This window comes from Orcinus orca, chromosome 14, assembly GCF_937001465.1.
Source record: "Orcinus orca chromosome 14, mOrcOrc1.1, whole genome shotgun sequence".
Lineage (NCBI taxonomy): Eukaryota > Metazoa > Chordata > Mammalia > Artiodactyla > Delphinidae > Orcinus > Orcinus orca.
Genome location: NC_064572.1, coordinates 45,837,300 through 45,864,103, shown reverse-complemented (window position 1 = coordinate 45,864,103; position 26,804 = coordinate 45,837,300). Strand labels below are relative to the sequence as shown.

The 26,804-nt window shown below is 51.0% G+C and overlaps 1 protein-coding gene and 1 long non-coding RNA gene across 6 annotated transcripts in view; both read right to left on the bottom strand.

Annotated features, from left to right (window-relative positions):
• Positions 1-452: 452 nt before the first annotated feature.
• Positions 453-26,804, bottom strand: part of CXCL12 (C-X-C motif chemokine ligand 12) — a 28,448-nt gene continuing 2,096 nt past the window's right edge. The window contains exons 2-4 of one of the 5 annotated variants that reach the window (XM_004283373.3): positions 24,358-24,475; positions 22,100-22,186; positions 453-777 (exon numbers count right to left, since the gene is read on the bottom strand). In XM_004283373.3, coding sequence (XP_004283421.1) covers positions 693-777; positions 22,100-22,186; positions 24,358-24,475 — 290 coding nt within the window. In that variant the 3' untranslated portion in view covers positions 453-692. Of the gene's footprint in view, positions 778-13,651; positions 19,521-20,587; positions 21,699-22,099; positions 22,187-24,357; positions 24,476-26,804 lie in introns of those variants that run through there. The other 4 variants (XM_004283372.3, XM_033412186.2, XM_033412185.2 and 1 more) reach the window with 4 other exon arrangements.
• LOC125961126 (uncharacterized) lies at positions 23,187-24,351 on the bottom strand. Its single transcript, XR_007471464.1, has 2 exons — positions 23,657-24,351; positions 23,187-23,621 (listed from the first exon to the last, which is right to left on the bottom strand). It is a non-coding gene; the product is annotated as an uncharacterized LOC125961126 (long non-coding RNA).

The window sequence follows — 26,804 nt, the reverse complement described above, 5'->3', positions numbered from 1 at the left end:
AGCCCAGGTCTGCCTAACTCCAAAGCCTGGCCTTGTAGCCTCTGAGCTTGATGTAGACCTTGAAATGAATGCAGAGTAAAGTTATAACCTTCTCACTCCAGAGGGTGAATTGAGTCGTTCTTGGCAACCGTTTGCATCATCATAATTCGCTGAGTTAAAATCTTCCCCTGGGTATTTTATGCACAGATGCAGGGATCTGGGTCAGTTCTGTGTCCCCTTGGGGGTTGAAACCTAGGCCCAGAGTGGGCCAGGTCAGGGAGCAGCTCTCCGCCCATGCAGCATACTGACTGCTGCCTTTCCTCGCTTCTCCTCTTTGCTGTTTACTTCTTCTACTGTAAAAGTAACATGGGCTTGTTATAAGAAATGCAAACATCATGGAAAAACATAATCTGAAAATGTGAAAGTAAATGTAGCAATCAGGGTCCCAGCAGAGATGAGATGGCACACTCCCGTTAACATCATTTCAGGAGAGTTTAATAAAGGAATTCCTTACAAAAGTGCAGGCAGGACACAGAGTCACCTCCCCTGGAGAGGAAGGAGGGGAGGGAGAAGTCACCAGATACAAAGTCAGGGAGCAGGCCTGGACAGAGGGACAGAGTTCCCACCTTCCATCAGCAGAAGCGGGCCGGGGGGGGGTGGGGGAGGTGGGATGACTTGGCTCAAGGTTCCAGGGAATAAACATCCCGTCGTCCTCAGCTCCTGCTGGTGATGCCGGCAGTGGTGTTGGCCAGGTTGGTTCCCAGGGCAGAGGTCAGGCCCAAGAGTGTGGGACTGGGTCTGGAAGGTGACAGAAGATATTCCACACAGTGCCCCAGAATCCCATCCTATAAAGTAACCTCTATTGGCAGCTATGTCTCTAAATACCATCTTAGGAACTGAGTGCTTGACACACTCACTAAACCTGGACCGTTCCTCCCAACCAAAGCCCCCGCAGCCCACTGCCCTCAAGTTCTGCAGGGCACTGAGTGAGTAGCATGAGGTCTGCCATATACACTCAGAGAATCCCACTAATCAAACGAGAGGGAAAGAAATTAATGCAGAGGAAGAGGGAGCAGCAACACAGAGGCTGAGTCCTCAGTGACAAGCTGAGAAGAGGAAGAGGAGGGTACACATGGCTGAAGGCAGCAGATGGGCAGGACACCTGCCCCAACACGGCTGCAGGGCTGGCCCTGCCTCTGCCTCCGGACACCCCTCCCACTTCCACGTGCCACTCTCTTCCCGAAAGCCCTGAAAGCTTCCTGTGCAGCCCGGTGAGGTATAGGCAAAAGCAGGTATAATGAGGCATGAGGGCCCAGAGGCTGTGTGAAGCTATTAGAGTGTTTGATTTCGTTCTCAAACAATCCCTGGGGCTTTGTCTTTTCCCCAAGGCAAAGCATCCCAGGTCCAGAGCACAGGCTCGCTGTCATCCTGTGGTCCTGGACCTGCAGCGTCACGTCCCCTGGGATCCGTTAGAAATGCACCTGCTTAGGGGCCACCCAGGCCTGCCGAGTCAGAAGCTCTGGGGGTACTGCCAAGAAATGTGTCCTAAGAAGCCCTCTGATCACCTCTCAAACTTGAGCACCTGTGGTCTACAGCAGTGATTTCCCACCATGAGTTTCCCTAAGAGCAAAGAAAGTACTGCCACCTGGTTCCCAACCCCAGACTCTGATTTTGTTGCTCACAGTCTGGGAATTGTGGTCCTAACGTGCAGCTCGGGCTGAGCGCCTGGACTGGGCCTTCCTCCAGGAGGACTCTGTTGCCTCTGGACTTTCTCTTCCTATCTCTTTGCTTTCCCGTATTTCTTTTTACTAAATCTTCTTCTTGGATTTGCCTTCTCTTTTTTTCATCTACTCACTGAAAACAAGTTGGGGTGATAATCGTCTTTCCAAACATGCACTGCCAAAAAAAAAGTGCCTGAACAAGATAGATCCTTGTGAGCAAATCCTCTGGGGGTTTTGCACAGTATGTTAAAAATAATGTATTCGATTTTTGCTAATGCTTCAGCCTGTAGTCTCGGGGACTTACAGTGTTCCATATGAAACTTGCCAAATGATTTTTTTTAAATAAAATGAATACGACAGTTTATATTAATGTATTAACATACATTACAAATGTAACCACATGAAAGTTTTTAGAGAAATATTAACTTACCCCATTATTCAAATTATGTCAATTTGACCAATGCAAAACCCTCAGGGCATGTAAGCAACAGCAACAAAAAAGGTACTGCTTTGTAAATAGTTAACAGGAGACAGTTTTGCTGCCTTTCTTCTTGGGATAGTAGATCAGGCTTTGGCTAAAGACAAGGTAAACAAACTTGGACTTGGCTGTGTGACAGGAGAAAACTTCCAGAGAGACAAGACCGAGGAATGCCAGCTGCCCGCAGAGGCTGTCCTACCAGGGACAGCTGGGGTGCGGTGTGGAAGAGAGTGCCTGGTGGGGCTGGCAACCAGGGGGAGGACAGACCACAGACACAGACATGTGAACAAGGGAGTGAAGATGATGTGGAGATCTGTGCGTTGTGAGGGAAACAGGGTGGAGCAGAAATGCTTATCGCGGAGGCATCTTGGTGGAGGGGAGGGTCCAGATGAAGGATCAATAGAGCCATGGGGTGGAAGGTCTGGGAAGAGGCTTGGGCAAAGGAAAGATGCATTTGAGGACCCTGGTGAGATGGTGTGATTGAGGATGGGGAAGGGAAGTGGGGCTGCAGAGGGGAGCTGTGGGAATTTCTTGGAGGGTTTCAAATGAAGGATGTTAAGATCCACGCAGAGCATTTTCATTTAGTGCCTACAATGAAGTCACACTTTCTTGAGCCCACAGGGAACCCCAAAGCAAGGTGAGGCTGATCTTTCTTCTCCAGAACCTAACACGTTGCTACCTTTGAGATACTTTTCATTCTTCTGTGAGGAAAGACACTGAATCCAAAATCCTAAAAGGCTCAAGACCATTCCAAAGGCTCTCCTCACATTGTTTAAAATTAAATGTTTAATATTATTTTGTAAATTATGTTTTCCTTCCATCCATTTCCATTTTTGCTTGGTTTTTCCCTCCAGGCTCTTCTTAAATCACTGCATCTCTTTCCTCCCCATGGATGACGCCCACCGGCCATGTCCAGCGAATCAGGTAACCTCTTTTGTTTCTCTTTCTGGATGCTGGGAAGCGCAAAGGTCCGAAAACATGTCTTCCCTTGTCCTAAGCATTGGGGGCACACCCAAAGAGTCACATATCAGGCTGGAGTTACTCCCAAAGGTTGGCAGCAGCTCCCTGACTCATTCATTTCAGGTTTGGCTGGGTCCCTGAGACGGGATTTCTCATGTGTCTTTAATTCCAGTCACAATTCCAGGCCCTAACCCGCCAAAGATGCCTTCTTCTGTCTTTTGTTTCACTGTGATAGTGAATCGTGCGAGCATGTGAGCAAAAACAATGGGGAAGTTGCATTTGGTTGCTGGAAACTTCACAAGTTTGTTCCACTTTGATCTGATTCCTGTAAAACAGCCCACGGTGTGTGTTGGGAGAAGAGATGCAAGTCATTTCCAAGCTGCCTTGGACGTTCTGTACGTGTTTCTAAGCAACCTCTGGGTGGAGACCAGTTTGAGCGGTGAGTGGCTTAGGTTGAGGGGACGAGGTGGAAGACTCTGTCTGCCTGTCTTATTTTACTTGGAAACCATTTTTAATTTAAAAAAATTTTTGCATAAGAGGCCATCTGGCTGCTCTGAGAAAGGATCTGTAACACTGGCATGAGGTGGTGCTGGGGTCCCCTGGCAGGACAGCTGGTGAAATGAAATTGCTGAAGCTGGAACAGTTGGGAGTGAAGGATGAAAGCTGGGAATTTGAACTCCCAAGAATACATATGTTCAACGCTGTAAAGATCTGTGGTTTGTGAACCCTCAGCAAAATTAAGCAATGGTAAAATCCAGATAGAAGAATTTCAGTTCAAGATAAAGGAGCAAAAATGATTTTCAAACCACATCCTCATTAGCAGCCTTATAATCAGATGCGCCACGTGTGTTGAAGTGTCACAGGGATGGGCAACTCTTTCTGGGTCCAGCCCAGAGCACAGTTGTCCCAATGCTTCCAGAGCTGCAGGTCAGGGAGCTGCAGCCGGTGGCAATTACATAACCTCAGTTGTTTGTTTAAATATTTTCTTCAGCGAGTAATTAAAATTTCTTGCAATGAGCGAGTGGTGGACCCAAGATGGAGACTTAGGAGCTGGAAATTTCCATGAAATTGGGCAGAGCTGGTGACTCTTGATGATGGACCCAGGGGAACAGGGCCCAAAGCCCTGGGTGAGTGGGAAATCTTGGGGAAGGGCTGAGCTAGGAGCTGGGGTCCCTGTGGATGGGGTGAGACTACAGACAGAGAGCAGCGTGGGGATGAGGAAGGGAAAGGAAGCAACAGGCTGAGCCCAGGGTGGGTGGACTGTGGGCCTGTGTACCCTAAGGCCGAGGACAGAGCCTAACCACATGAATCTGAAAAAATTCCTGAATCCTGGCTTCATGAGAACATCCTGCCCTGGGTACTTCAAACAGCCCAGGCCACCCCAGGAGGAGCCCACTGGGAGACAGCCCTAGGGAAAAAGCTGAAGGGGGGGGTGGGGTGGGCTTTAACCCTTTATCCCAGTCTGGTATCCAGCAAAGGAGCACCCTCAACACAGACAGCTGAGGGGATGAACGTCACCAAGAGCCCCTGGTGCTTCATAAAGATATGGGTTTGATTACAAATGGAGGACGTGGGAGGCAGCCCTGAAAAATGAAAGAGTCTCATGCTGGCAGCTTTGAGGGGCAAAGACAGGGAGGGGAACCCCAGCCCAGCACCGCACTCCCTGGAACCCAACATATCAAGCTGCAGAACCCCCATCGCTAGCCTTCAAGCCCACACCATGCAGAGGTGGGGTGGCTCTGGGCCGTGTCTGCCACTGATCCTGCGTGGCCCTGAGCAACTCACTCCCTTTGTCCCAGCTTGAATGAGGTCGCAGACCTAGAGCAGCCAGCCCTGTGTGGCACACAATCAGCATGTGGGGAACGTTAGCGGGCATCATTTTGTCCTTGTTATTCCTGTTATTCTTTATCAGCCTCTACCTTGGCTCCCTCCATGCCGCCTGCTCAGGGCAAGGTCTAACCCCCACCCCTTTTCCAACCCAAGAATGCATTCCTTCCACCCACACTCCTGAGTCCATGGCTGCGCGTGGCTGGGGGTATGTCAGTCAACAGGGTCACGTCCAGGAGACACTTCTGCATATGTTGCATGTGCAGACCCCATGAGAGTCGCGATCACGTCACCCCTCTATCCCTGGGCAGCCCCCAGCTAAGTGGATGGTGAAAGAGTGCCCACTGCCTTTTAGGCTCAAAGTGACTCCCTCCTGTCATCATAACCCCTCCCCACCCCAGCACCTCCCTTTCATCCCTTCACGGCTGATGGTTACTTCTGAGACACACAGGAAGGAGGACTAACTGGTGATACAGATGGTGCAATAAAACATGTGGAGACTCAAAGTTCTGTTACTTTTATACACATGGCTTGGGAAAGTGCTTAACTTGACTTTTCTGATGTGCAAAGTAGGAACACCATCTCCCTTGCAGTGAGCACCCATTAGTGTGTGTTGTGTGCCGGGCACAAGGAAGATGCAATGAATGCAACGTTGGTACCTTCCCTGCACTCAGGCGCCTGCCCTGCCCACCTCCAGGGCAATCCAGGGTTGTCCCTTCTCCCCTCTCTGTGAGCTTCAGATGAGGAACCACAGACAAGGAGACCAGGGCTCAGGGAGGTACAGAGGCTTCCCTGGGTCCCCAGTGTGGTCTGGGACAGGTGGGCATTGACTGTGGGTCCAGTGACTCTTCAAAAGCTCTGGGGATTGTGATGTCTCCTCTTCCTGGGCCAGCCGCCCTATCTTGTACCTGGCCTCTGGGGAGAATGAGGGGCCCAAGGCTGGGCCAGGGATTCAGATAGCCCAGAAAGCAGCTCTGGTTTGGGTGAGCAGAGGAGATGAGGGCCAGGGGAGGAAGTGGGACAGGGACCTGAGGCTTGTTCAGGCTTTCCTGAAGAGAAGGGAGGAGAAAGAGGGGAACGAGGGCTGGGAGGAGCAGGCATGAGCTTAGCAGAGTCCACAAACTCATTCATCCTTTGATAAGGCGGCCATATAATTTGTCATTCAAACTAGGACATTCTGAGAGAGAAAGGGCACTATTAGTGATTTTGTTGGGACAATAGGCAGACACTGGGACTGTTTGGGCACATCGGGGGCCAGGATCACTCCAGTTTTAAGGACCCTGAAAGGGCATTTTAACAGCATCACCGATACTCTTTATTGCCCGGGGGACTACTCCCTCTGGCTTCGCTCTTTGGGAACCTTGAGGTTCAGGCCCTACCCTCTCTGGAACCCAGGCTCCAGGCCCTTGCTCCTTGGGCTTCCTGAGTACAGACCAGGTTTGGGGAGGTCAGTTGGGGTCCCCTTTGGAACTGGACTCCCTGGAAAGGCATAATGGTGGGGATCTGGCTCCTGCTCCCCTGCCACTTGAGAACATGGGCCAGAAAAGTACACGGTGGGTTAGGTCTGATTTTGCTATTCTAGAGAAGCCTACAGATCTTTAGGAAAGAAAAAAAAGTAAGTAGCCATTTGATGCATACTGTTATTATTACTGCATCCTCATTTTAGAAACATAAGAATTTTTTTAACTCATTGAATCAAGGAAATCTAGTGCTATCCTCTAACTTCTTTCCTTCTACTCAGGGAGGGTGAGACACATTCATCACTGGGTTGTATGTACACAAGACCAGTACACTTTTGACCACTGTCTACAATAAAAATTGCATTTGACGTTATGAAACATACACACACACATACCCACACAAGTGTGAATTGTTCTTGCCTTTAGTAAGTGTGACATATTCCCATATTTTCCAATTTATTCTCTTCTTTTCTGTTCAATGCTATTTCATTTTTAAAAACTGCTGCTTCTGACAGGCTATACTGACATCACAGCCAGAGTCTGCCTAGCATTTCTTCTACATGGATTCTCATTTGGGGTCTGGAAATACGCTTGGGCCATATAGGGCAGAAGGGATCTGAAACCCGGCAGCCCTTGCGCCCCGCCTCTGCCTGGGGCCCCGCTTTGCAAACAGCAAGGACGGGTTGTCTGGTGCACTGGAGCCAAAATGCCCTCTCCACGTCCCAGCTCTGAGGCATGAAGGCTCCATGGCCGCCCCAGACCTGTGTCCATCACACGGCAGAGGGCTGGTCTCTCGTGGGATTGTTGGGAGGACAAGAAGACCATGCCTAGAAAGTACTGCTATGGGCCTGGCAGGTACAGGCGGCACCAGAAATGTCAGCAGATGGAAAGCACCTGACCAAGGGGTTTGTTTTCCCCGCTGGGAACTCTGTCCTGCCCACATAGGAAACGCGCGGTGAATGCATTAGCCTCTGGTTCCCATTGGCCTCCTGAGCAGGGGGCAGGCCTTGGCTGGGCAGGTGATCTATCAGGGGAGGAACTGGAAAGAGCTGGTCCCTCACAGGCCTCGTGCCTAGGTGCCAAGGACCTGGCTTGGTGCTGGGGGCTCCCACAGTGGCCGGAAGGACAGTCCCCTCCCCCACAGCTCAGGAATGCTCAGAATGGTTGTTTCCTCACGGCCTACAAGCCTGTGTGACCTGGGCTGATGTTCCCGTGTTCAGGAAAATGCCCGGGAAGAGGCCAGGACAAGGTGAGAGCCAGTGGCTGCAGCTGGGGCCTTCTAGGCTGACAGGTCACCCCTTCCCCTGAGCAACTTCTCCAGCTGCAGTTCAGTGCTTTGTTGCTGCTTAGGAAAGCTGAGCACAGCCCCTGCTGCCGCCCACCTTCCTGAGCTCTCAGCCCCTGGCCTTACCTCCTCCTGGGTCTGGCTGCCAGCATCCGCCTTCAGGCCAAGCCAGCAGCATCCAGGTACCTGGAGCCCTCCACTTGGGAAGGGCAGTGGGAAAGACACGGGCACCCCTAGAAGTGATGCAGGGAATCCTGATGGTTATGGAGGTTGGAACCCCTCCAGCCTGTCACTTCCCACTCGTGTCCATTTGTGGTCACACAGCCTCAGTTTCCTGTATCTGACCCCTGTAGATTGTTCTTTTCTGCTCAGTATTTCGGGAATCGTGCTCCTCTAGGGTTCTTGCTGGGTCCTAAGGTCTGGCCAGCCATCCACTGCCTGTGATGAAACGCCAGCAGCAGAGATCTCGTCCCTGGGGACCTGTACTGGCTGTGGCCGTCCTCCCCCTGAGCCCCCGGCCAACTGGACCCTAGCCCAGCACTCACCGCCCCTGTGGTCTGCACAGGGAGTGTGTGCAGATCCTCACAGGGGGGAGGAACGCTCAGAAGGAGGGGCCTCTGGGGAAAGGGATGATTCTTTAATCTGGACTCACAGGAAATGAACCACTATAGTTCTTCATGTGATGGGGACTTCAGGGGGAAGGGTCAGGCACAGGGGATTCTAGAGAAGGGTCATGTGTGTGACCACTGACATACGGACAGTAGAGGAAGATGAATTGGATGCAAGTAATGACTTACCAGTGTGACCTTGGGTGCATGAATGAACGCACAACCTTGCGAGCATTGCTATCTTTATTTTACAGATAAGCAAAGAAAACATCCAATATGTTAGCATCCTGTTGATTTATCAGGCAGTCATTCAAAAAATATTTCTTTAGTACCTTCTATGTACCAGCCGCAAAGAAGAAAAATTAGTGAGTGAAACAGACCAAGCCCCTCTCTTCCTGCGTGGTATTAAACCTCTCCTGTGGGGAAGCAGTCCACAAGCAAGTAAACAGGGCAGGTGGTGCTGTGGACAGGAAAAAGCAGGATAAGGTGCCAGGGTACATGCAGGTGAGGAGCTGCTGTACAGGATCGGGGGTCTGCAAAGGCTTTTCTGACAAGGTGATGGCGATCAGAGACGGAAGGAAGGGAGGGGGTAAACCATGCGGTTTCTAGGCAGGGACCACCAAGTGCAAAGGTCCTCTGCCAGGGGCAGTCCTGGCCTGTTCCAGGGAGAGGAGGCCAGCGTGGCCAGAGTAGAGAGAGGTGACATCAGAGAGGTGACAGGGGCCCACAGGTGTAAGCCTCTGTTGGCCACTGGAGGGTCTGAGTAGGGGTGACATCACCATGCCCGGCCACCCTTCCTGCTGTTGAGAGGACACTGCAGGACATGACGGTGGGCCAGCTTAGGGGCTAGTGTAAGGATTCAAAGAGGAGATGACTGTGGCTTGGATCAGATGGTAGCATGGTGATTGGGCTCTGGATATATTTTGAAGGCAACTAATTGGGTTTGGTAATAGTTTAGCTGAGGACTGTAAGATAATACAGTAAATCAAAGATAACTAAAAGGTTTTGGCCTGAGCAACTGGAAGAAATAGAGCTGTTATTTGCAGAAATCGGGATGAGGAGGTTGGGGGAAAATTGGGAATTAGCAGTTTCATTGTGCATATGGTAAATTTCAGAGGAGGTGCTGAGTTTACAAGGTGATAGTCCAGGACAGAGATCACTGGTTTCCTTAACCTTCACATGGAGTTCAAGGCCAAGAGAGTGAGTGAGTTCACCTGGTGCTTAAGAAGAGCATCTGAGGACTGAGTCCCGGAGTGTTCCTGTCTGGATGACGTCTGGAGGATGAGAAGGAAGCAGCAAAGAGAGACGAGAAGGCGTGAAGCCAAAGAAACAGTCAGAAGTGGTCTCCTGTGAGCCAACCAGAAAACGTGTTTCTAGGAGGGTGTTCCACGATGTCCAATGATGCCAAGAGACTGAAGAAGCTGAGGACTGATAACTGACCATTCGATTTCCCAACGGGGCTCAATGACGCCCTCGACAAAGAGCAGCCCTAGTGGAGTGAGTGGTAGCATGGGTTCAGGAAGGATAAGAGAGAGGGGGGGAGAGGAGGTGGACATAGGAAATACAGGCAACTTTTCTGAGGACTTTTGTGTGATAAGAAACAGAAATACTGTAGAAGTTGTAGGGGGACCTAGGGGTAGAAGATACAGTATAGAGGCTGTTTTTATTTTTGCTTTGTTTTGCTTTCCAAGGGCGCTATCATAGCATGTCGGCATGACGGAGACAGTGAAAGATTGATGGTGTAGGAGACGGGGGAAGTTAGGAGAAATGTTCTTTTGCAGGTGAGAAGCACTTGGCACCACTCCCAGGTGACAGCAGTGACAGTGGGTACAGGATGGACAGACAGTGGACGAGAGGGGAAGCTCACGGAAATTCCCTTCTTACCTCTTCCTTTCATTCTGACATAGAAGCCAGACCATCAGCTGGGAGTGTGGAGGGAGAGGGCGATGAAGACTTAAAGAGAGAGGAAAGTGTGGAATCAGCACCCAGGAGAAGTAGGAGAAATGGAACAGGGAAGTGTGGTAGCATCCGGGCGGCACTAAGGACCCACTTGTGGTGAGTGTCAGGAATTTAAACAGACCGGATGGCGGGGATGTACTTTTTTCTCTGAGCTCCAGTCAGCTACAGAGGTGCAGGCAGGCGGCCTGCGGACTGAGTTAGATTGAACTGGGGATGGGTCATACAGCAATCCGCAGCTACTCGCTTTCACTACGAATCCAAGGCTCCTCCCACCCACAAGCACCCCTTGCCACTCTGCTCTCCCCCCTCCATCTAGGGCTTCACTCTGCTATGTTTCTGTTTGGTTTCACGGGCCGAGAGGTAGCTGTAATTCATTTGCTCTAAAATGAGTGTTAACTTCTGGAAACTTAGCAGAACAACCTCCTTGGAATTTGAGATTAGCTCCAGTGCCAGGTAGGAACAGCAGGGCTTGGTTGTGGCTTGCCCGGGAAGCTGCTGCTAGGGTCTGTTGATGCCTCACAACTCGAGGACATCAGCTCACATATCAAATGTTTGTTAAACACCCACTATGACAAGCGCTCTTCACCGCAGAGCTCCCCCATCCCCAACAGGACGTTACAGAGCCTGCAGCCCGGCAGGGGATGCCCTGGGGATGGATGCACTTGAGAATCCATTGTCCCAGTTTGTTCTCATTGGACACATAGGCTGTGGGTGGACTGCAGCCTCCCCTCCACACATCTGGGGTTAGGCTAGCGCTCTCCACAGGCTGACGGCTCAGCCATCTCACCACAATTTATGCTGGGCAGGTTGGGTTGGTGCTTTTCAGGGAAGGAAGAGCATCTTGGTCCTAAACAGAATCTGTGTACTTTTTTATGTGGGTAGGGGCTTAGGGGATGCTTCTGGGTCATTTATCGGTCTTAACAAGGTAGCAAGCACAGGCCTGAGGGGTCTTTCCTTGGAGTTCAAGTTGAAGCCAGGGACAAACCCCAGAAAAGACCCCTGGGGAGGCTGGGGAGGAGGGAGGGAGGTCTCCAAAATGATTCCTTGTGCAAGTGCGAGGCCATGTCCAGAGCTCATTGCTCCCCACCTGCCTTGCCCCCATGCCTGTCTAATTGCCTCCAATGATGGTTATTTGGGTGTAATTAGCAGAAATCCTCATCCTAGCTCTTGAGAAGGATTCATCTGGAACACACAGAAGCCGAGGACAGGGAGTGTGGCTGGACCTCCCTGTCTACTTCTCACCTGCCTCTAGGGCCTCCTGCTCTCTCACCCCCCTTCTCTCCCTGAGTCTGTTTCATCCAGTTGTAGCTCCCTCTACGTCTCTCTCTCTCCAGCTACCCACACTACAGAGAACGAGGCTCTCAGTTGTAGGCCCAGAGAAACCCGGAGAACCCGATGAAGTGTGAATCACAACTCTGCACTCCTGGGGCAGAAAACTGGACCGGGCAGCCAGGGTCAGGTGTCTAAACCATGCAGTCAGCTGTACCGAGGGCACCCCTTTATCACGTTTCCCAGCTGTCAGGACCCCATCCGCGTGGGGGGCCCAGCCCTTCTCAGCCGCCGTGTGCAGTTTGTGCCTTACGCAAGGGTGAAGCAGGGGAGTGAGGGGCTGAAATCCAGCTCTCTCTGCCGTCATGCTGGGCTTCCCGTGGGAGCCGCGCCCCTGGCAGAATAAGCTCCCATTTCTAACTCACAGCAGGACACCATGTGGGCTCACAAGGGCAGGCCTCATGGGTGAGTGGATACTCCCCTCCCTGGAAATAATCTACTTCTCTCAGGTCTCAGCTTCAGCAGCACTTCTTTTAAGGAGCCCTCGATGGTGCTCTAAGCTTCCCTGACCCCTGGATGCACCCTGACCTACATTACCAAGCTTTACGAAAATGCTCACTTAATTGCAAGACAGTCCCCCAGACTACAGGCTCCCTGAAATCGGGGGGCACGCCAGCTTGCTCACCACGGTATCCACACTGCCCACCTAGTACCGGGCCTGGCGTGGCGGGTATTGTCGGCTGGCTAAAGGGGGACCGTCCGCTGTGTAAAGCATGGTAGGACATGGGTCCAGTTATTCGTTATTATTATTTTTTAATGCAACATCATTCTGAAGAGTCAACATCATTCCGTGAAATTAATCCAGAGGTTAGGTTGTGAGTTCCCGCTGCCAGGATAGTGGTGGGACATGCTGGGACCAGCACCGCACAGGCACCGGGACACCTACAAGACCCAACCAACAGACTTCCCCCATCTGTTGGCTAAGCGGGTGAAGCTCAACTCCTAAGATCACTTTGAGCTCCAGGTGGTATCAGAGCTTTGCTGAAGGTCTAAGCAGAGGCAGGCAGGATCTTATCCCAACACTGTAGACCCCGGGGAGCAGTGGGGTGAGAGAGAAGGATCCCAGTCTAATCCTCACAGCTCTTGGTGATTCTAAGCTCCAGCGTTACATGGGGAGACTGAGAGTCAGGCAAGGCCCTCAAGTCACACAGTGAGCAGAGAGAAGACCAGGGTTCAAGCACTGGCCTGCTAATCCTCACTCCCACGCCTGTCCCAGGATGCCACGCTGCCTCTTGACGTGGTCTCTCTAATCCTTCCTTCTTCCTCCAGTTCATCTGCAATTTGGTAACCACATTGCAGTCACCCTAGAAACACCCGGGATGTACTGAGCACAGGGGTGATGTGGTCACATCTGGGCATGTGGGCAAGAGGGTCTGGAGGACAGAACAATCTGGATTTGGGGGCTTTGTGCTGGCCTCTTCTTTCCAGCATGGTTGACTGGATCAGAGAGGATGTGGTGGAAAGTGGGAAAGGCTGACTGACCTCTGTGAGGACAGAACCCTGTCTGTTGGGCTCAGCCCCTGTCCCCAGTATTCAGGACACTGCTGGCTGAATCAGCAACTGGCTTCCAGCAGAGGCCCCGGTGCAGGACAGAAAATACAAAAGGTGCTGGGTGTCTGGCCATGCCTTCGGGGACGGGGCCTCTGTTGCCTTCTACTAAGCCTGAGAAGTACAGAGTGGAAGTTTCCTTCCCCACGGCTGACAGGAAAACACCCAGGCCCTTGCACAAAACTATCCCTTCTGGAGGGAGTAGCGGGCTGGAGTAGCGGGCTGGAGTAGCGGGCTGGCTCGCTTTTAAGAAGGGATTCCCGCAAAACCAGGGACATTCAGAGCAAAGGGAGAGCCTTCCCCCCTGCTAAGTACACAGACTAGGAGACGCAAGTCTGCCCCCAGAATTCTTGCCTATGATGAGTATGATTACAATGGCCTGTTTTTCACTGACTATTGCAGCTAGAACTACATAACCCCTCCGTGTTGGGTTTGAGGAAGAAAAACCAAGTCTGGAGAGTTCCAAATGGTAACACTAATTTCAAACCGTTGGCTGCTACATTTGAGTACATGTCTTTATTAGGAAAATTATAAGTGCATATACATCTTTTCATTGATATGACTTCAAAGTAGAAATTGTTGTTTCTCAAAAGGAGTTGTTACTTGTTAAAAAAAAAAAAGCACACTGCATATAGAAAGCTGCCTTCTCCTGGACCATTTTCACATTATGTGGGAGATGCAGTTTAAACAATACAAAATACAGTATTTATCGCATTTAACACTGAACCCATCACCGCTCAGAGACTGAGAGTCCAGCGAGGTTGCAGAGTAACAGTCTATGGGATTTTTCAACTTGACAATGTCAGTGGTCTCCTTAGGGGACTTGAAGGTTTCCAGGGAACATTTCCCAGGGATGGGAAATTTCCCAGGGAATATGTGTAGAGAGATCAGGACCCCACAATTCTCATCCAGCTACAAAAGGATGCACCACCTGGGAAAGGTGATGAACTCCCAGTGAGAGATCCCATAGTGATAACACCAGGGGGCAGTCAGAAAAGGAAGGTCAAATCAGATCAAGTGAAAAGGCTTAGAAGTTCTCTGGACTTCACACAGTGGGGACTGCAACCTTTTGCTACTCAGGCCCTCTGCTCGAAGCTGGCCCTCCTTTCTCTGGAGGACAGGCAGATAAGCAGAGGGTCCTTCGTGTGTCTCGCTGGGGTCTCAGCACCTGGCCGGAGTGGGACAAAGAACGGTGCAAAACAACACAAGGCACAAATTCGGATTCCAACACACAGCACGTCTGTGAGTTCAGTCCCCCCACGTCTTCTCTGCCTGGGTCCTGATGCAAAGGCTGGCAGTGGAGGACCACCCTGGAGGTTACACGGAGCCCAAGGGAAGGTCAGGTAGAGGCAGCACTGGACCAGGAAGAACAGCTAGGTGACCCCTAATCAAAGTGATCCACGGAACTTGTATTTTGAAAGCAAAAGGGGATCAGGAGAGCCTTTTCCTTTGCAAATGGAGTATTTAAATGCATATTTGCTTTAGCTGGGCAGTCTCCACTTAGGAGCAGATTGCAAGTAGAGGGATTGTCACACAAATCATTTTTCCTGCAGTTTCTCCTCTTATCTATTTTTCCCCCTATAGGGGAGAAACAAAAATTATTCTTAACTGTAGTCAAGATTTATTTAGGGCCATGTTAATTTTCTTGGAGAAAGAGATTTAATGGTTCTGGTTCATGGGTTCCAGGGGAGGATAATTCCAAAATTTCCATGAGATTTTAAAATGTCTTGAATTACTTGGAAAATGACTCTCCCACTGAAAATTAGATCATTTCATGTATAATTCAGAAGGCCTGTAGTGACAGGTTAACTTCAGAAGAGGGTTTTGAAACCAGCTCTGTATCCCTTATAACTAATACAGGCCCCTCCATACTCTATTGTTTTCAATATAACAAAGCTGGTTTGAGGATGTGAATTTTTGTTTGGTTGATGGATTTGCGTCTATTTGCATGAAGATCTAATTTAAAGGCATATTTATGGAAATGCCTGACACATGTTACTGATAACCCAAAGATGATTAAATCTGAGAACACCTACAATTCAAGGTTATTTTACAAGAATATCCTTTCTGCATGTTGTTTACATCATCCTGTCAATTGATACATTTCTTTGTTTTGTGCTTCTTTTTTTCTGCTTTCTTAATTAAAAAAAAAACTTAACCAGAGTGGAAAAGTATTAGTGAGACCAAATGAAAAACAAAACAAGCCAAAAGCCCTCAAGTGCCTCCTTTTCAGAAAGTGAGATTTTTAAACTGTTTAATGCAGCTCTACAAACTGCTCTCAATAAAGGGAAACACCCTAAACGTCAGGATTGTTAAGCTACTTTCCCAACCAGCCCATTCTTTTCTAAGAGGAATGCCCTGCTGGACAGCCTGTAAGCACAAGATGACAGCGGCAGCAGAGAAGGTCCAGGGGCCACTGTGCCAAGTTAAGAGATGATGGGATCATCAAATGGTGAAAAAAATGAGGTTAGATTTTAATTGGGAAGGAATCTTCATGTCCAGGATTGATTATTTTAGGGATTGGGCTTTCAAAACCAAGAAAAAGTTGAAAATTCTTTTCTTGTTATTCCCCAAACAGTGCTGACACCGCAAAGACAAAACTCTCTGTAGTTCTGAGGTACCAACAGTTACAGACGCCTTGAGGGTCTGCATCCTCGAAGGTCATACTGCTGCAAACCGAATTCCCTTGGGCTCTGTTGATCCAACATGGGTTTGTGATCATGGGGAAAACAAGGTTCCATCCAAAAGGATCACAGCCCTAATCAGAAACCTGGTCAAAGGCCCCAAGGGGCATCTCCTCACTCTCAGGCTTTGCATTTAAGGAACTGACAGTGCATGCACCGAGGACATTGGCTTTGAACAAAAACACAGGATTGGACAATGGACAATATTCCAAACAAGCCACAGACGTGCACAGTGCTTTCAGGACCGGGTAACACGAGACATTTTGATTTACTTCTTGGTGCCCAGTTTAGAGTAAAGCTTTGCTCTTGAGAGAGTCCTTTTCCTGGGTCATGGAGACAGTCTTGGATACACATGATGATGGATGAGAGAGAGAATGATGAGAAGGACGTGATGGGATGTAGAGGAGAGCTTGGGATGAGGGGTGAATCTCACCCTGCCCTGGCCTCACACTCTTGCCTGCCTCAGCTCAGGGAAGCCCTGCGGTACTCGCCAAAGAGGCAGAACCCTGCTCTCACCCTGAGGAAGGGTGAGGCTCCTGCCTGGCTCCCCAGAACCTCTCCCCCACCCGCCTCCGCCCCTGCACAGGGCAGCCTTCACTAAGGTCTGCCCACGCTCACTGGTGCTGACACCTCCTGGTGGCTCTCCACCCTGGACACGGTGATGTGGACAAGGCTCCCTCCATCTGGGGTTCCGGCCTGCACAGCTCAGAAACCTCTGGCTAGATAAGGGGTTCCGGGAAGGATATTATAACAAAGCAGGTAAAAGAATGGCCTTAATCTAAGTTCCTATCTGTCGCCAGTGACACTGGATAATCAGACTAAATGAGAAATAAACGCCATATATTTTGCTACATAATCAAATGGTGAAGTAAGGCAAACTGTGCAAGACAAGGCTCCTGGAAATGCATTCAGGCCTGCCTGGGTGCAGGGGGGTGGCTAGCTACAGACCCTTCCTAACTCTGATTTCAGACCTGGGCTCCTACTGTAAGGTTTCCTCAGGCGTCTGACCCAACCTGCGCCTCTCACATCTTGAACCTCCTGTTAACAAGAACAGAGGGAGACACCATTAAGGCGGGTTCCTGCAGTGGTCGGGCCGCACACCTGAGACGCTGAGCCCCGCTCCAGCCGGGGACACACCCCTGATTTCCAAATCTCTGTGGTGCTTCTGCCTTCCGAGACCCTGAGCAGGGGGACTGAAATGAGAGAGACAGCATGGCGGAAGCGAAGGACGGATGGAAGGCGGGAAGCAGAGAGGGCAGGTGGGCACAGCAAGCACAGGGCGGATGGACGAACAAGGGCACGGAGATGGCATGGCACAGTGGTCACAAGGCAGGACGAAGTGCGATGCCTTAGCCCAGCGTAGACATTAAGCCCCAGGACCTCTGGGCTGGCGCGGCGGAGCAGCCCCGGAGCTAGGCGCCCAGGCAGCCGGCACTGGGACCGCGCATGCGCGCCTGGTGGCAGACGCGCGAGCGCTGCCTAGTCAGTTTCAACCCACAACGGAATGGAGGTCCAGCTCTTCGGCTCTTCCACGGCGACCCTGCCTTCAGCGGGGCTGAGGCCCGCTGGTCAGATACAGTGAGGCCCCAGGGCCAATGGAGTCATATAAGGACAGACAGGGGCTTGCCTATGTTTTCTAATGTGGGTCCAACCCTCTGAGTCCCCGCAGCCCTGGCTCCCCCCGGAGAGGTGGCACGTGCTGTCTCCCTGGGCACTGCAGAAAGCAGTCTGTAAGCTATTGCTTACCTCAGGGAAGCAATAGCTTGACCCACAGCTGCTACAGGGCGAACAGCTCTCCCAGAACAGACCTGTCACCCTCTCTGGCACAGAAATGTACTGCTCCTGCGGTGTGAAAAAGGGAGCGTGGAGTCACAGGTCTGACCCTCTGCAGGTGCTTTTGTAAGAGTAGCGCTACCCTGGCCAAGGTCCTGCAGACAAGAACTGCTGCTGGCTTCCACGGAAAGGACTGCAGCCCTGGGTAGCCCAGCAGCCATGCAGAGGCCTTCGGAGGCACCACAGGCAGGATGAGGTAAGTGGGCAACCCACACGCCCGGGAGCAGGCCTGCCATCCCTGTTGCTGGCAAGAGGGCCACAGGCTGGGGGAGTTAGCCAGGTACAAGGGATGGCAGTGGGAAGTAAAAGTCTTTGGCTACAGTGCCCTAGGGGGACACTTCTCCAGTGAGGAAAAGTAATGGCTGTAATTCCTTATGCTGTAATTAAAAGGAGCGCACTAAAGCGTGAGGGGGACACAGCGCTCTGTGACCCAGGTGACAGGCAAGGACCTTGGGTTTCTTCTCCTGAAATCCATGTGCCCCATCCTTCAACCATGTCGTCTTTCTGGATCCATGTACTGAAATTATGACCAGGGGTCTGGGGTACAGGGTGAGTGTGTGTCCATGTGTGACAGGGGGATGGGGAGAAGAGTAGATATTCAAGGTTTCCCTTTTCAAAGCACTACTGAAATCAGGGCCTTGCTCTCCCCTGTGATCCCCCTCCTTCCAGTCCAAATTAGAGAGACTTGGCAAGAAAGCTCAGCCCTGAATCTGCATGTGTATGTGTGTTGAGGTCGGGATGGTGAGTGAGGACCGAGGCAGCTGCGTCCCAGAACCTAATCACTTGGGGTTACGCAGAAGGGGGAAGGGGATAGACTAGGGGTCCCCAGAGCTACAGGCCCTTCACACAACTCCTCTGCATCAGGGACCCGTTTAAAGAATCTACAGAGTGAATTGCCCTCCAAAGAGGCTCCCTGAGAAGCATTTCCACAACTGCTCTCTGGAAATGCAGAGCTGTCAGCCATTCTCCCCACACGGTCTGAAGAAACCCGCCCAAGCATGGAGGTAAAGCCGCTCCTACAGCCCCAGGCCCAGGGAGGGAGAGGCCAGAAAAGTCCTACCCCAGGTGGCAGAGTGGTGGAGAGCCAGGCAGCAGGCATTTGGGGAAAGGAGTCAGTTACCGCCTGCAAATGGCATGGCCACAGCCAGCTCTGCCCCGCAAAGGCAGTGATGCCACCGGCAGTGGCAGGTGAGACGGTATCAGGCACATGGCCCTTGCTGGGTGAGATGCCGGCTGCTGGGCCAGCGGGCCGCTCTGTGCACAGGCCAGGTGGCCACACGCTGGCCCCAGACGGGAACGCAGATTGTAAGGGTGTGGAGCTGTGTGAGCTCTGAGCGCTCGTGATCATGGGCCTTGCGAGAGAGGGAGCGGAGGGCAGGGTGGAGGCTCCTCAGCCCAGGGTGATGCTGGAGAGAGACCCTGGGCCATTCTAGATGGAGCGCTGGGCCATTCCGGAGTCCCAGGCTGTTCTAGATAGAGTCCTGAGCACACGGGCTCTGTGTCATAGACTCCAACCCCGGTCTTTGTACAACTACTTTCTTCTTAACTTAGCAGACCAGGAAAGGCCCTAAAAAGCACATAAATACAGGACCCGGGGTGGCCACAGTGGCGGCAAAATGCTGCTCCCCCATGGAAGTCTGAGCGCCCACCCGGGAAGCAGGGGCTCTGCCCTGGAGGAGGGTTGGGGCAGATTTACAAAGCGCCGGGAGACACAAGAGCAGAGTGCACTGTGGTCCTTCTCGAGGTGGCAGATAACTAGTTTTTCCTTTTCTGAGCAGCCTTTCTCTTCTTCTGTCGCTTCTTTTTTCCTATCTTTTCTCTTTTCCCCACTTTTTCTTCTCTGCGCCCCCTTAGATAAAATTAGTAGAACCATTAATAACGTTGAAATAAACAGGAATCTTTCTCAGTCTGCACAATATTTAAAAGTGGCCCGTGTATTTGTTTAACCCTGTCTTTAGTCTCAGGTCTGGAGGCCCCCGGGCAAAGCACTGTCTGTCAGTACTTCATTAAAATAAATTAGACATTTTCCCCAATTCAAAAAAATGTTAGACGGGCTTCCAGAACACAGATACCCGTGAACTGATCCGAAAGGGTGGGAAGGCACGCCCAGGGCCAGGCTGGACTGGTCTTCCGTCTCACCCCAACCTGCTCTCCTAGGGCTTCTTTACATCTCAATGCAGAGCTGAACTCTCTGCTTTATCTTTAAAATCTCTGCATTTCAAATCGAATAAGCTTTGGAGGTTGGAGGCCCAAGGTTCAGATGGCCTTCCAGCAGGAGAGAAAGAAAGCAGCCTGATCCCACCTTCTCCTTTCTGGACGCCTGTGCACACACCCCCTGGGAATGACTGGGATTGTTCTGGAGGGCAAGGGAGAGAGCTGGTTAGCAGAATTTTATTAGAGCAACTTTATTAGAGCAATTGGCTCTTGACTGTCACATTAAAATGATTCAAGCTGAATGGTATTTAATGATTTATGGGGTAAGGCCACCTGTTCCTGAGAAAGCTTGATATTAGCCATGGGCTGGAATGATGGGATTTTTACATGGGAAAATGTGAAAGCTGGATATGATGAGGATCGAGTCTCTGGAGATTACGTTGGGATGTTAGGAGGACCAAGGAGCAGTAAGAAGGGGAGGAGGAATTAGTGAGTCAAATATGATTCTTCAGAAAACTAGCCCCACTGCTTCTACTGGGTTTAAAAAAAAAAAAAAAAATACATAAAAACTTGAGCTGCAGATCTAATCTGCTCCTGAGCAAGGCCCATGTGCTGTCACTTGCATGTGAACTCGGCAGGAGGGATGCAAGGCACCTGACCAGCAGGCCAGCTTATCCGAATAAATTCCAGAAATGTGTGTGAGCCCCATGTCTGACAACTAACGGACTTCACCTCAGGTAAATAAATTCCCACATACAGTAGGAGGTTTATACCATGAAACAATGCGCATTTTATTGCTAGTGCATATAAGGTCACATTTGATACAATTTTAGTACAAGTGGAAAAATACACTGTGGGTAACATTAAAAAGCTGCAGTCACACTTATATATCATATATATTTCTTTACAAATCGCCAGTAGTTTACGGTAATAGAGAAATGTAACCCACTGACATTCATATGGTTCCACTTCAAATATAGGAATTGTTCGACTATAAATATATTCTGAAATACATTTGTTTACTAAAGTAACGTTTAAAAAATTGTGCACGAAAATATATATAAAAAAATGCCTTGCAAAAAAGTTACAAATACCACCAGGCCCATCTGTGGATCACATTTATGCAGGGGATTCCATCTTGCCAACAGTTCTGATTGGAACCCGAAACCATCTTGTGGCTTCAGGAGGAGGGGTTAGTGGCAAGAGGCTCGTTGATTCATCTATTTTTTCACTCCTGATTTCAGAAACCTCAGAGTTTGTAGAGCCTCCGTGGCATACGTAGGTTTCAGAGGCAATTACAGAAACCAAATTCCTCAAAGCAAGCTCTCAGATTGAAAACTGCATTTGATTCTGCAAAGACCGTCTTTCACGGGAAGGAGGAGACATGATCTCATACCCCCAGCAGAGGGCCAGCCCCGTTCTGGAGGAGGCCAGAGAAGGATCTCACAGAGGGCCTGCAGAGGAGGGGCGGGCAAAGGGAGGAGGGGGCCACAGGGTGGGAGCCCTGCGGTCACCCTCCTCCAGCTGGGTGCGTAGAGAAATGAGAAGCAGAAGCGAGATGAAAGCATATTCTGGGAGGCAGGAAGAGGCCGGGAGTGACCCGGAGAGGGTCTCTGAGCACAGTCCCCAGTGATGGCGGTTCTGCATGGAGCCCACCCGTCCAATCACTGAGCTTGAAAGAGGAGGCGAAGGTAGTGGCCGCTGCCTAGCACTGGTCAGCACATGGGTTGTCATTTCAGGAGAGGCACCCCCTGCTGGAGTCGCCCACAGTCTTCCTCCGAGCCTCAGCATCTGGAGGAAGGATGCTTATCTGAGCTCCCTGCTTGGCCATCACCTGACTGTGCTCAGACTCCCCGGGGGAGAAAAGGAGAATCTCCAAAACAAACCAAATACAAAGCTTGAAGTAATCATCGATTTAAAAAAGGGTAATGAGAATGATGATGACTGTGATGATTATGAGGGAACGGACTGGTGGGAAATGCTATTGGGATGATACAATGTCTTAGAAAAACCCCAGTTATAAAACAGCCAATGTGAAAGGTACGGGGCACAGATGAACACACGCTGCGATATTGTACCGTAGGCTATAAATGCAGTTGTCTACATGCTGGGCAAACCTCTCGCCCGTGCCCAGGTCAGTGCGCTGCGCCCCAGGCACACCTGGTCCTCACCATTCAGGCCTTCCTCCCCCACACCTTTGCCCTTTCATATCACATGGGTTTAGCTTTCCTCAAGTGGATCTAGTGGAAAGTCCTTTTTGGTGGTTGTGCTTACTTGTTTAAAGCTTTCTCCAGGTATTCCTGAATCCACTTCAATTTCGGGTCGATGCACACTTGTCTATTGTTGTTCTTCAGCCTTGCCCTGGCAAAACAGAAGAGGCGACAGTGTGCAGCTGCTCGGAGGGGAATGTGGCTGTGACCTGGACATCTGCTCATCCGACACCCAGGTTAGGACCCAACTGGAGCGGGGTGCCCCGCCTGGCAGGCTCAGGCTCGGGAGGAACCCCAGGTGTGCTGGGGAGACAGTGCGAGCCGTGCTGCAAGTTTTACCCCAGAGACACTGGGGAGTGAAGAAAAGTCTTTAAGGAGTCCAGGGAGAATTCACACAGGGAACATTTGAGTTGCCTTTTGAAGGATAAGTAGGAGCTGGGCAAGTGAAGTAAAGGGGGGAGGAAAAGCAAGAGCAAATAGCCCAAAGGGGTAACAGTGCAGGGACGATGTGAGGAATTTGGGAGACAGGACATTCAAGAAGCCCGCGGCCAGACGTAAGGGGCAAAGCAGTGGGGCTTCATCTGCAATTTTATGACGGGAACTCGTGGGGTGGCAGAAGCAGAGTTTTCTTTTGATGGACCATCTTGATAGTACATGGAAGCCAGACTTGAGAGTAAGCCTAGAGGCAGGAGACCTACAAAGGGGTACCGCATAGTCTGGGGGATGGGGAGAGGTGAGAGCACAGTGCGGGGAGGGGCAGTGGGGGGGAGGGGGGGGGAGGGAAGAGGTAGTCTAGGTAGTTTGCCAGAAAATGGTTTCCGGAGAGATTTTACAAGTTCACTGAATGTTCATGGTCTCATTTGTTCTCTGAAAGTTCGTACTGCACCTTCCTCCCAATTCTCACCTTTACTCAGAGCCTCCCTCTCTGAAGACTCCTGGAAGAGGACCTGGACTTGTCTCTGGATCCCTCTCCATAAAGCCCCTGGGTACCAGGTAATCTCAAGCAGCCCGAGGACACCACCGCCCAGCCACTCGGGGTCTAGGAGGACCCGTGCGGCCAGCACAGAGGCTCGTGGACACCAGGAGTCTTCACACAGCCTGCCTGTTGAGTCAACGAGCTGTGCAGAGGGCCTGGCTCAGAGCAAGGCGGATCCAGGTCCAATTCTGGGCATTGCTGTTTATTAATGTGTTTGCCCGGAAAGACATGAGGATTCTATCTGGCTCCTTCAACCTCGAGGCAAGGGAACCCACAGAGTCTGCACTGCAAAGTGGGCCCATCCTCGCTGAATTCATTATCTGATTAAATACTTCTCAAAAGAGAGTATTTTATTACAAGCAAAGAAAATGAAAACAAAAATTTCATCTTCTAGTGCCCTAAAGCATATTGTAAATGACAAACACATTCAAGGCAGCAAAGGCTAGAGAAAAAGAAAAGTCAAACCTAAAACCAGTTGGTGTTGGGTGGAGTGTCGTCAGATGGGTGTAGCTTTTGCTCCAACGGCTGTGTTCCCGTCTTGCTTTTAGTGCTGGGACTTTTCAGGAGGTGAGCTCTGCCCAGGAGACCCCGAGCCTCCACTCCCCGACATCTAGACACATGGTCAAGCTCGCTGTGAGCGAGCACGGGGACACATGGGCACCTGAGGGCCGAGCAATGGACGGCCACGTGTGGCTTTCTTTCTGGACTTGGTTCAGCCTCCTGCTCTCCAGGAGAGATCTTAGTGTCTCATGTATGTGTGATTTTGGTATGTCTCGTTTCCCACATGAATAAAATCAAATGTTAGCAGCTGCCATCAACACCAGCAAAACTGAAACCTTGTGTGTTGGCTTTTCAGAAAATGCAGTTAAGTGCGCTGGTAATTTTGAGTTTCACCAAACAGTTTAACGATGACTTCAACTGGATTTGAGTCTTGTGAGTTTGTGCTATGTGATAAAGGATTAAATTAGGGCACCAAAGCCCTGAAATTGGCAGAACTGTTACTAGCAAGGGGCTGGCTAATTTACTGTACTTCAGCAGAAAGAAACTTTGGTGAATCCCATGTTTCTCCAGTCTAAGGGTGCATCTGAATGTGCTCCCATCTCTTGCACTAAAGGGAGGAAGCTTGGAAAGAAGAGGCAAGGACCCTCTGTGAGTGAGTACGGCACCAAGGGTAAGAGAAGCTTTTAAAACTCCTGCCTGGTGGTACAATCAGCTGCCTCTAATTATGCCAGGTTCGAGCCTGGACACTCGGCATGTGTCATTTCTCTAGCTTTAACAAGTCTGTGAATTAGGTGTTACTATGGCCATCAAATGGAACATCCCTGGAGGAGGATGTTCAGACTTACACGATTTGAAGGGCACAATTCGGAGTGTTGAGGATTTTGAGATGCTTGACATTGGCTCTGGCGACGTGGCTCTCAAAGAATCGGCAAGGGCATCTGTAGCTCAGGCTGACCGGTTTCCCTAGAGAGGTAACGAGAACAAAGCAGCGTGTTATTATCCTGCCAGGCCTTGGGGATACAAGTGTGTCTGAGTCTGCAGCCGAGTGATCAGACGGTGGAATGAGGGTAGGATGGGGAACGATGGGAGGAGTCATGGGTGCATCCTGGCAGAGACCTTTTCCTTGGGCAGCGCAGGGAGCTCTGAGTGGGCTGAGGCTCAGCTTCTACAGGGCAAGAGGCCAGAAGGACCTGAGGAGAGCTGGACCTTAGGAGGGTAGGGAAGCTAAAATCGGAAGGCCCCTGCTTGGGTGTCTCAAGATGAAGGACATTAATCACAGGAGAGAACTGTTTCAGTCCAAGGTACTGAGGTTCCTAGTTATTCTTTGCAAAATAAACTCCTCCATGGCCAACTGAGAAAGACTTCCCGATTCAGGGACCAGGGAGGGGGAAGAAGGAGGCTCCAGGCTCGCTCTCTCCCAGGAGCCACTGCAGCTCCCCTGGGAATGCTCCCCTCCCCCACCTGCAGTCTTCTCTGTCCTCACATTTACCTTAAGCCCAGGCAACCACAAAAGAATCCCACCGGCTTCCTACCTGGGCGTCCCCAGAGGGCAGGCAAGGGCCCATCTTTTCCCTGCACTTCCAGGGCTGGAGGCAAACGTGGCTTTCATTGCCTGTGCAGGGATGCTCCAGCCTCCTGGGTTGTATTACATCTTTGTTTGCCAATTCACCAATTTGCAAAATACCATAATTGACACTCATTAGTGTAAATTAGCAAAGGGCTCCTGCAGAACCCACAGCTCACCCTGGAAGTCTAGAATTGCAAGCCCCGGGGGGTGGGTGGTGGGTACTGACTTTTGTGTGTGTGTGTGTGTGCGCCCGCGCGCGTGTATGTGTGCGCGCGTGTATGTGTGTGCGCGCGTGTGTGTGCGCGCGTGTATGTGTGTGTGCGCCCGCGCGCGTGTATGTGTGCGCGCGTGTATGTGTGTGCGCGTGTGTGCGCGCGTGTATGTGTGCGCGCGCGTGTATGTATGTGCGCGTGTGTGTGCGCGCGTGTGTGTGCGCGCGTGTATGTGCGTGCGCGCGTGTGTGTGTGCGCGCGTGGATGTGTGTGCGCGCGTGGATGTGTGCGCGTGGATGTGTGCATGTTTTCTGCAGATTTTATCCAAGCCCTACTTAATACCCCAAATTATTTGAATTTGTGGATCCTTTCATCAGGGATTAAATGTACGTCTGAGAATATTTAGTCCAGAGATTAAAAAAAAAAAAAAAGTTTGCCTGTTTACAGAGCTCCCAGAGGGCTTCTGGTGGTTCTGAAGTTCCCTATTTGGGGCAAGAGAGCTGGGGAGGCCTGTGAGTGAGGGACCTAATTTTCTTTCCTCAAGGCTGAACTCCGTCAAGAGATGGCATGGCCAACAAGTCAGGGGGAAAGCAGACCACCTGGCCCCCCAAGACCAAACTCGACTCCCTGAAAACCAGGAAGAAGAAAGCCTGGCTTCAAGGCTCTCAGTGACTCGTGGCACTGGAGAGCCTGGAGCAGGCTTCAGGTTTACACCTGGGCTAAGTCCAGAAACTCGCTGCTGGGGCCTGGCTTTTAGCAAGTGTACCGGGTCCCTGCAGAAGTCTGTATGGCCCTGTAACCAGATCACCTGGGAAAGTGGCCTGCAGCTGGGGGCTGGGTGGCCAGGGTAAAAGGAAGAGCCAAAGTCTCCCCTCCGAGTGTCCTGCCTCCAGGTTCCCCTGAAATTCTCAGGGGTCCTTCAGAGCTGAGCAGAACCGGCATGTGGGGCCCACTGGTGAGGCAGGACTGGTCCCAACCCCAGAGCAGCAAACTGCAAGGTGCACAGTAGGACAGCTGCTGGGGGCAGCGTTGTGCAAGATGGGGGCTGCTCCTCCCCCGTGTCCCTGAGATGCTGTTCTGAGTCCATTAGCGAAGCAGTGGCGATCAGGCCAGAAATCAGAGCCCATTCTGAGCTCAGAACACAAGCTTTCTCTTTCTCTCTTCTCCCCTCTCCACCTCCTGGGATTATCCATTTCCTTCAAAGGCAATTTTTATTCCTGCTCCCAGGACCCAGTTGCCTGCCTGTCAAGTGGAGAATTTCAACAGGTTCTTTAAAGTGACAGAGCCCCAAGTGTTCTTACCAAGAGAGCTAGGTGCTGTGTCCAGCTGGTGACCTTCCTGCCAGCTTTTTGTCGATATTACTAACTTTTCCAACTGTTTTGCATGTGGTCCGTGTACAGGCAAGAGGCCTGACTGGTCCAGATGTTACCCAGGGCTCGGGGGAACTTGGCTTCTGGTGAACTTGGCTCCGCTCCGGAGCAGTCCTTCCACTCTAATGCAGAGACAAGAGCGC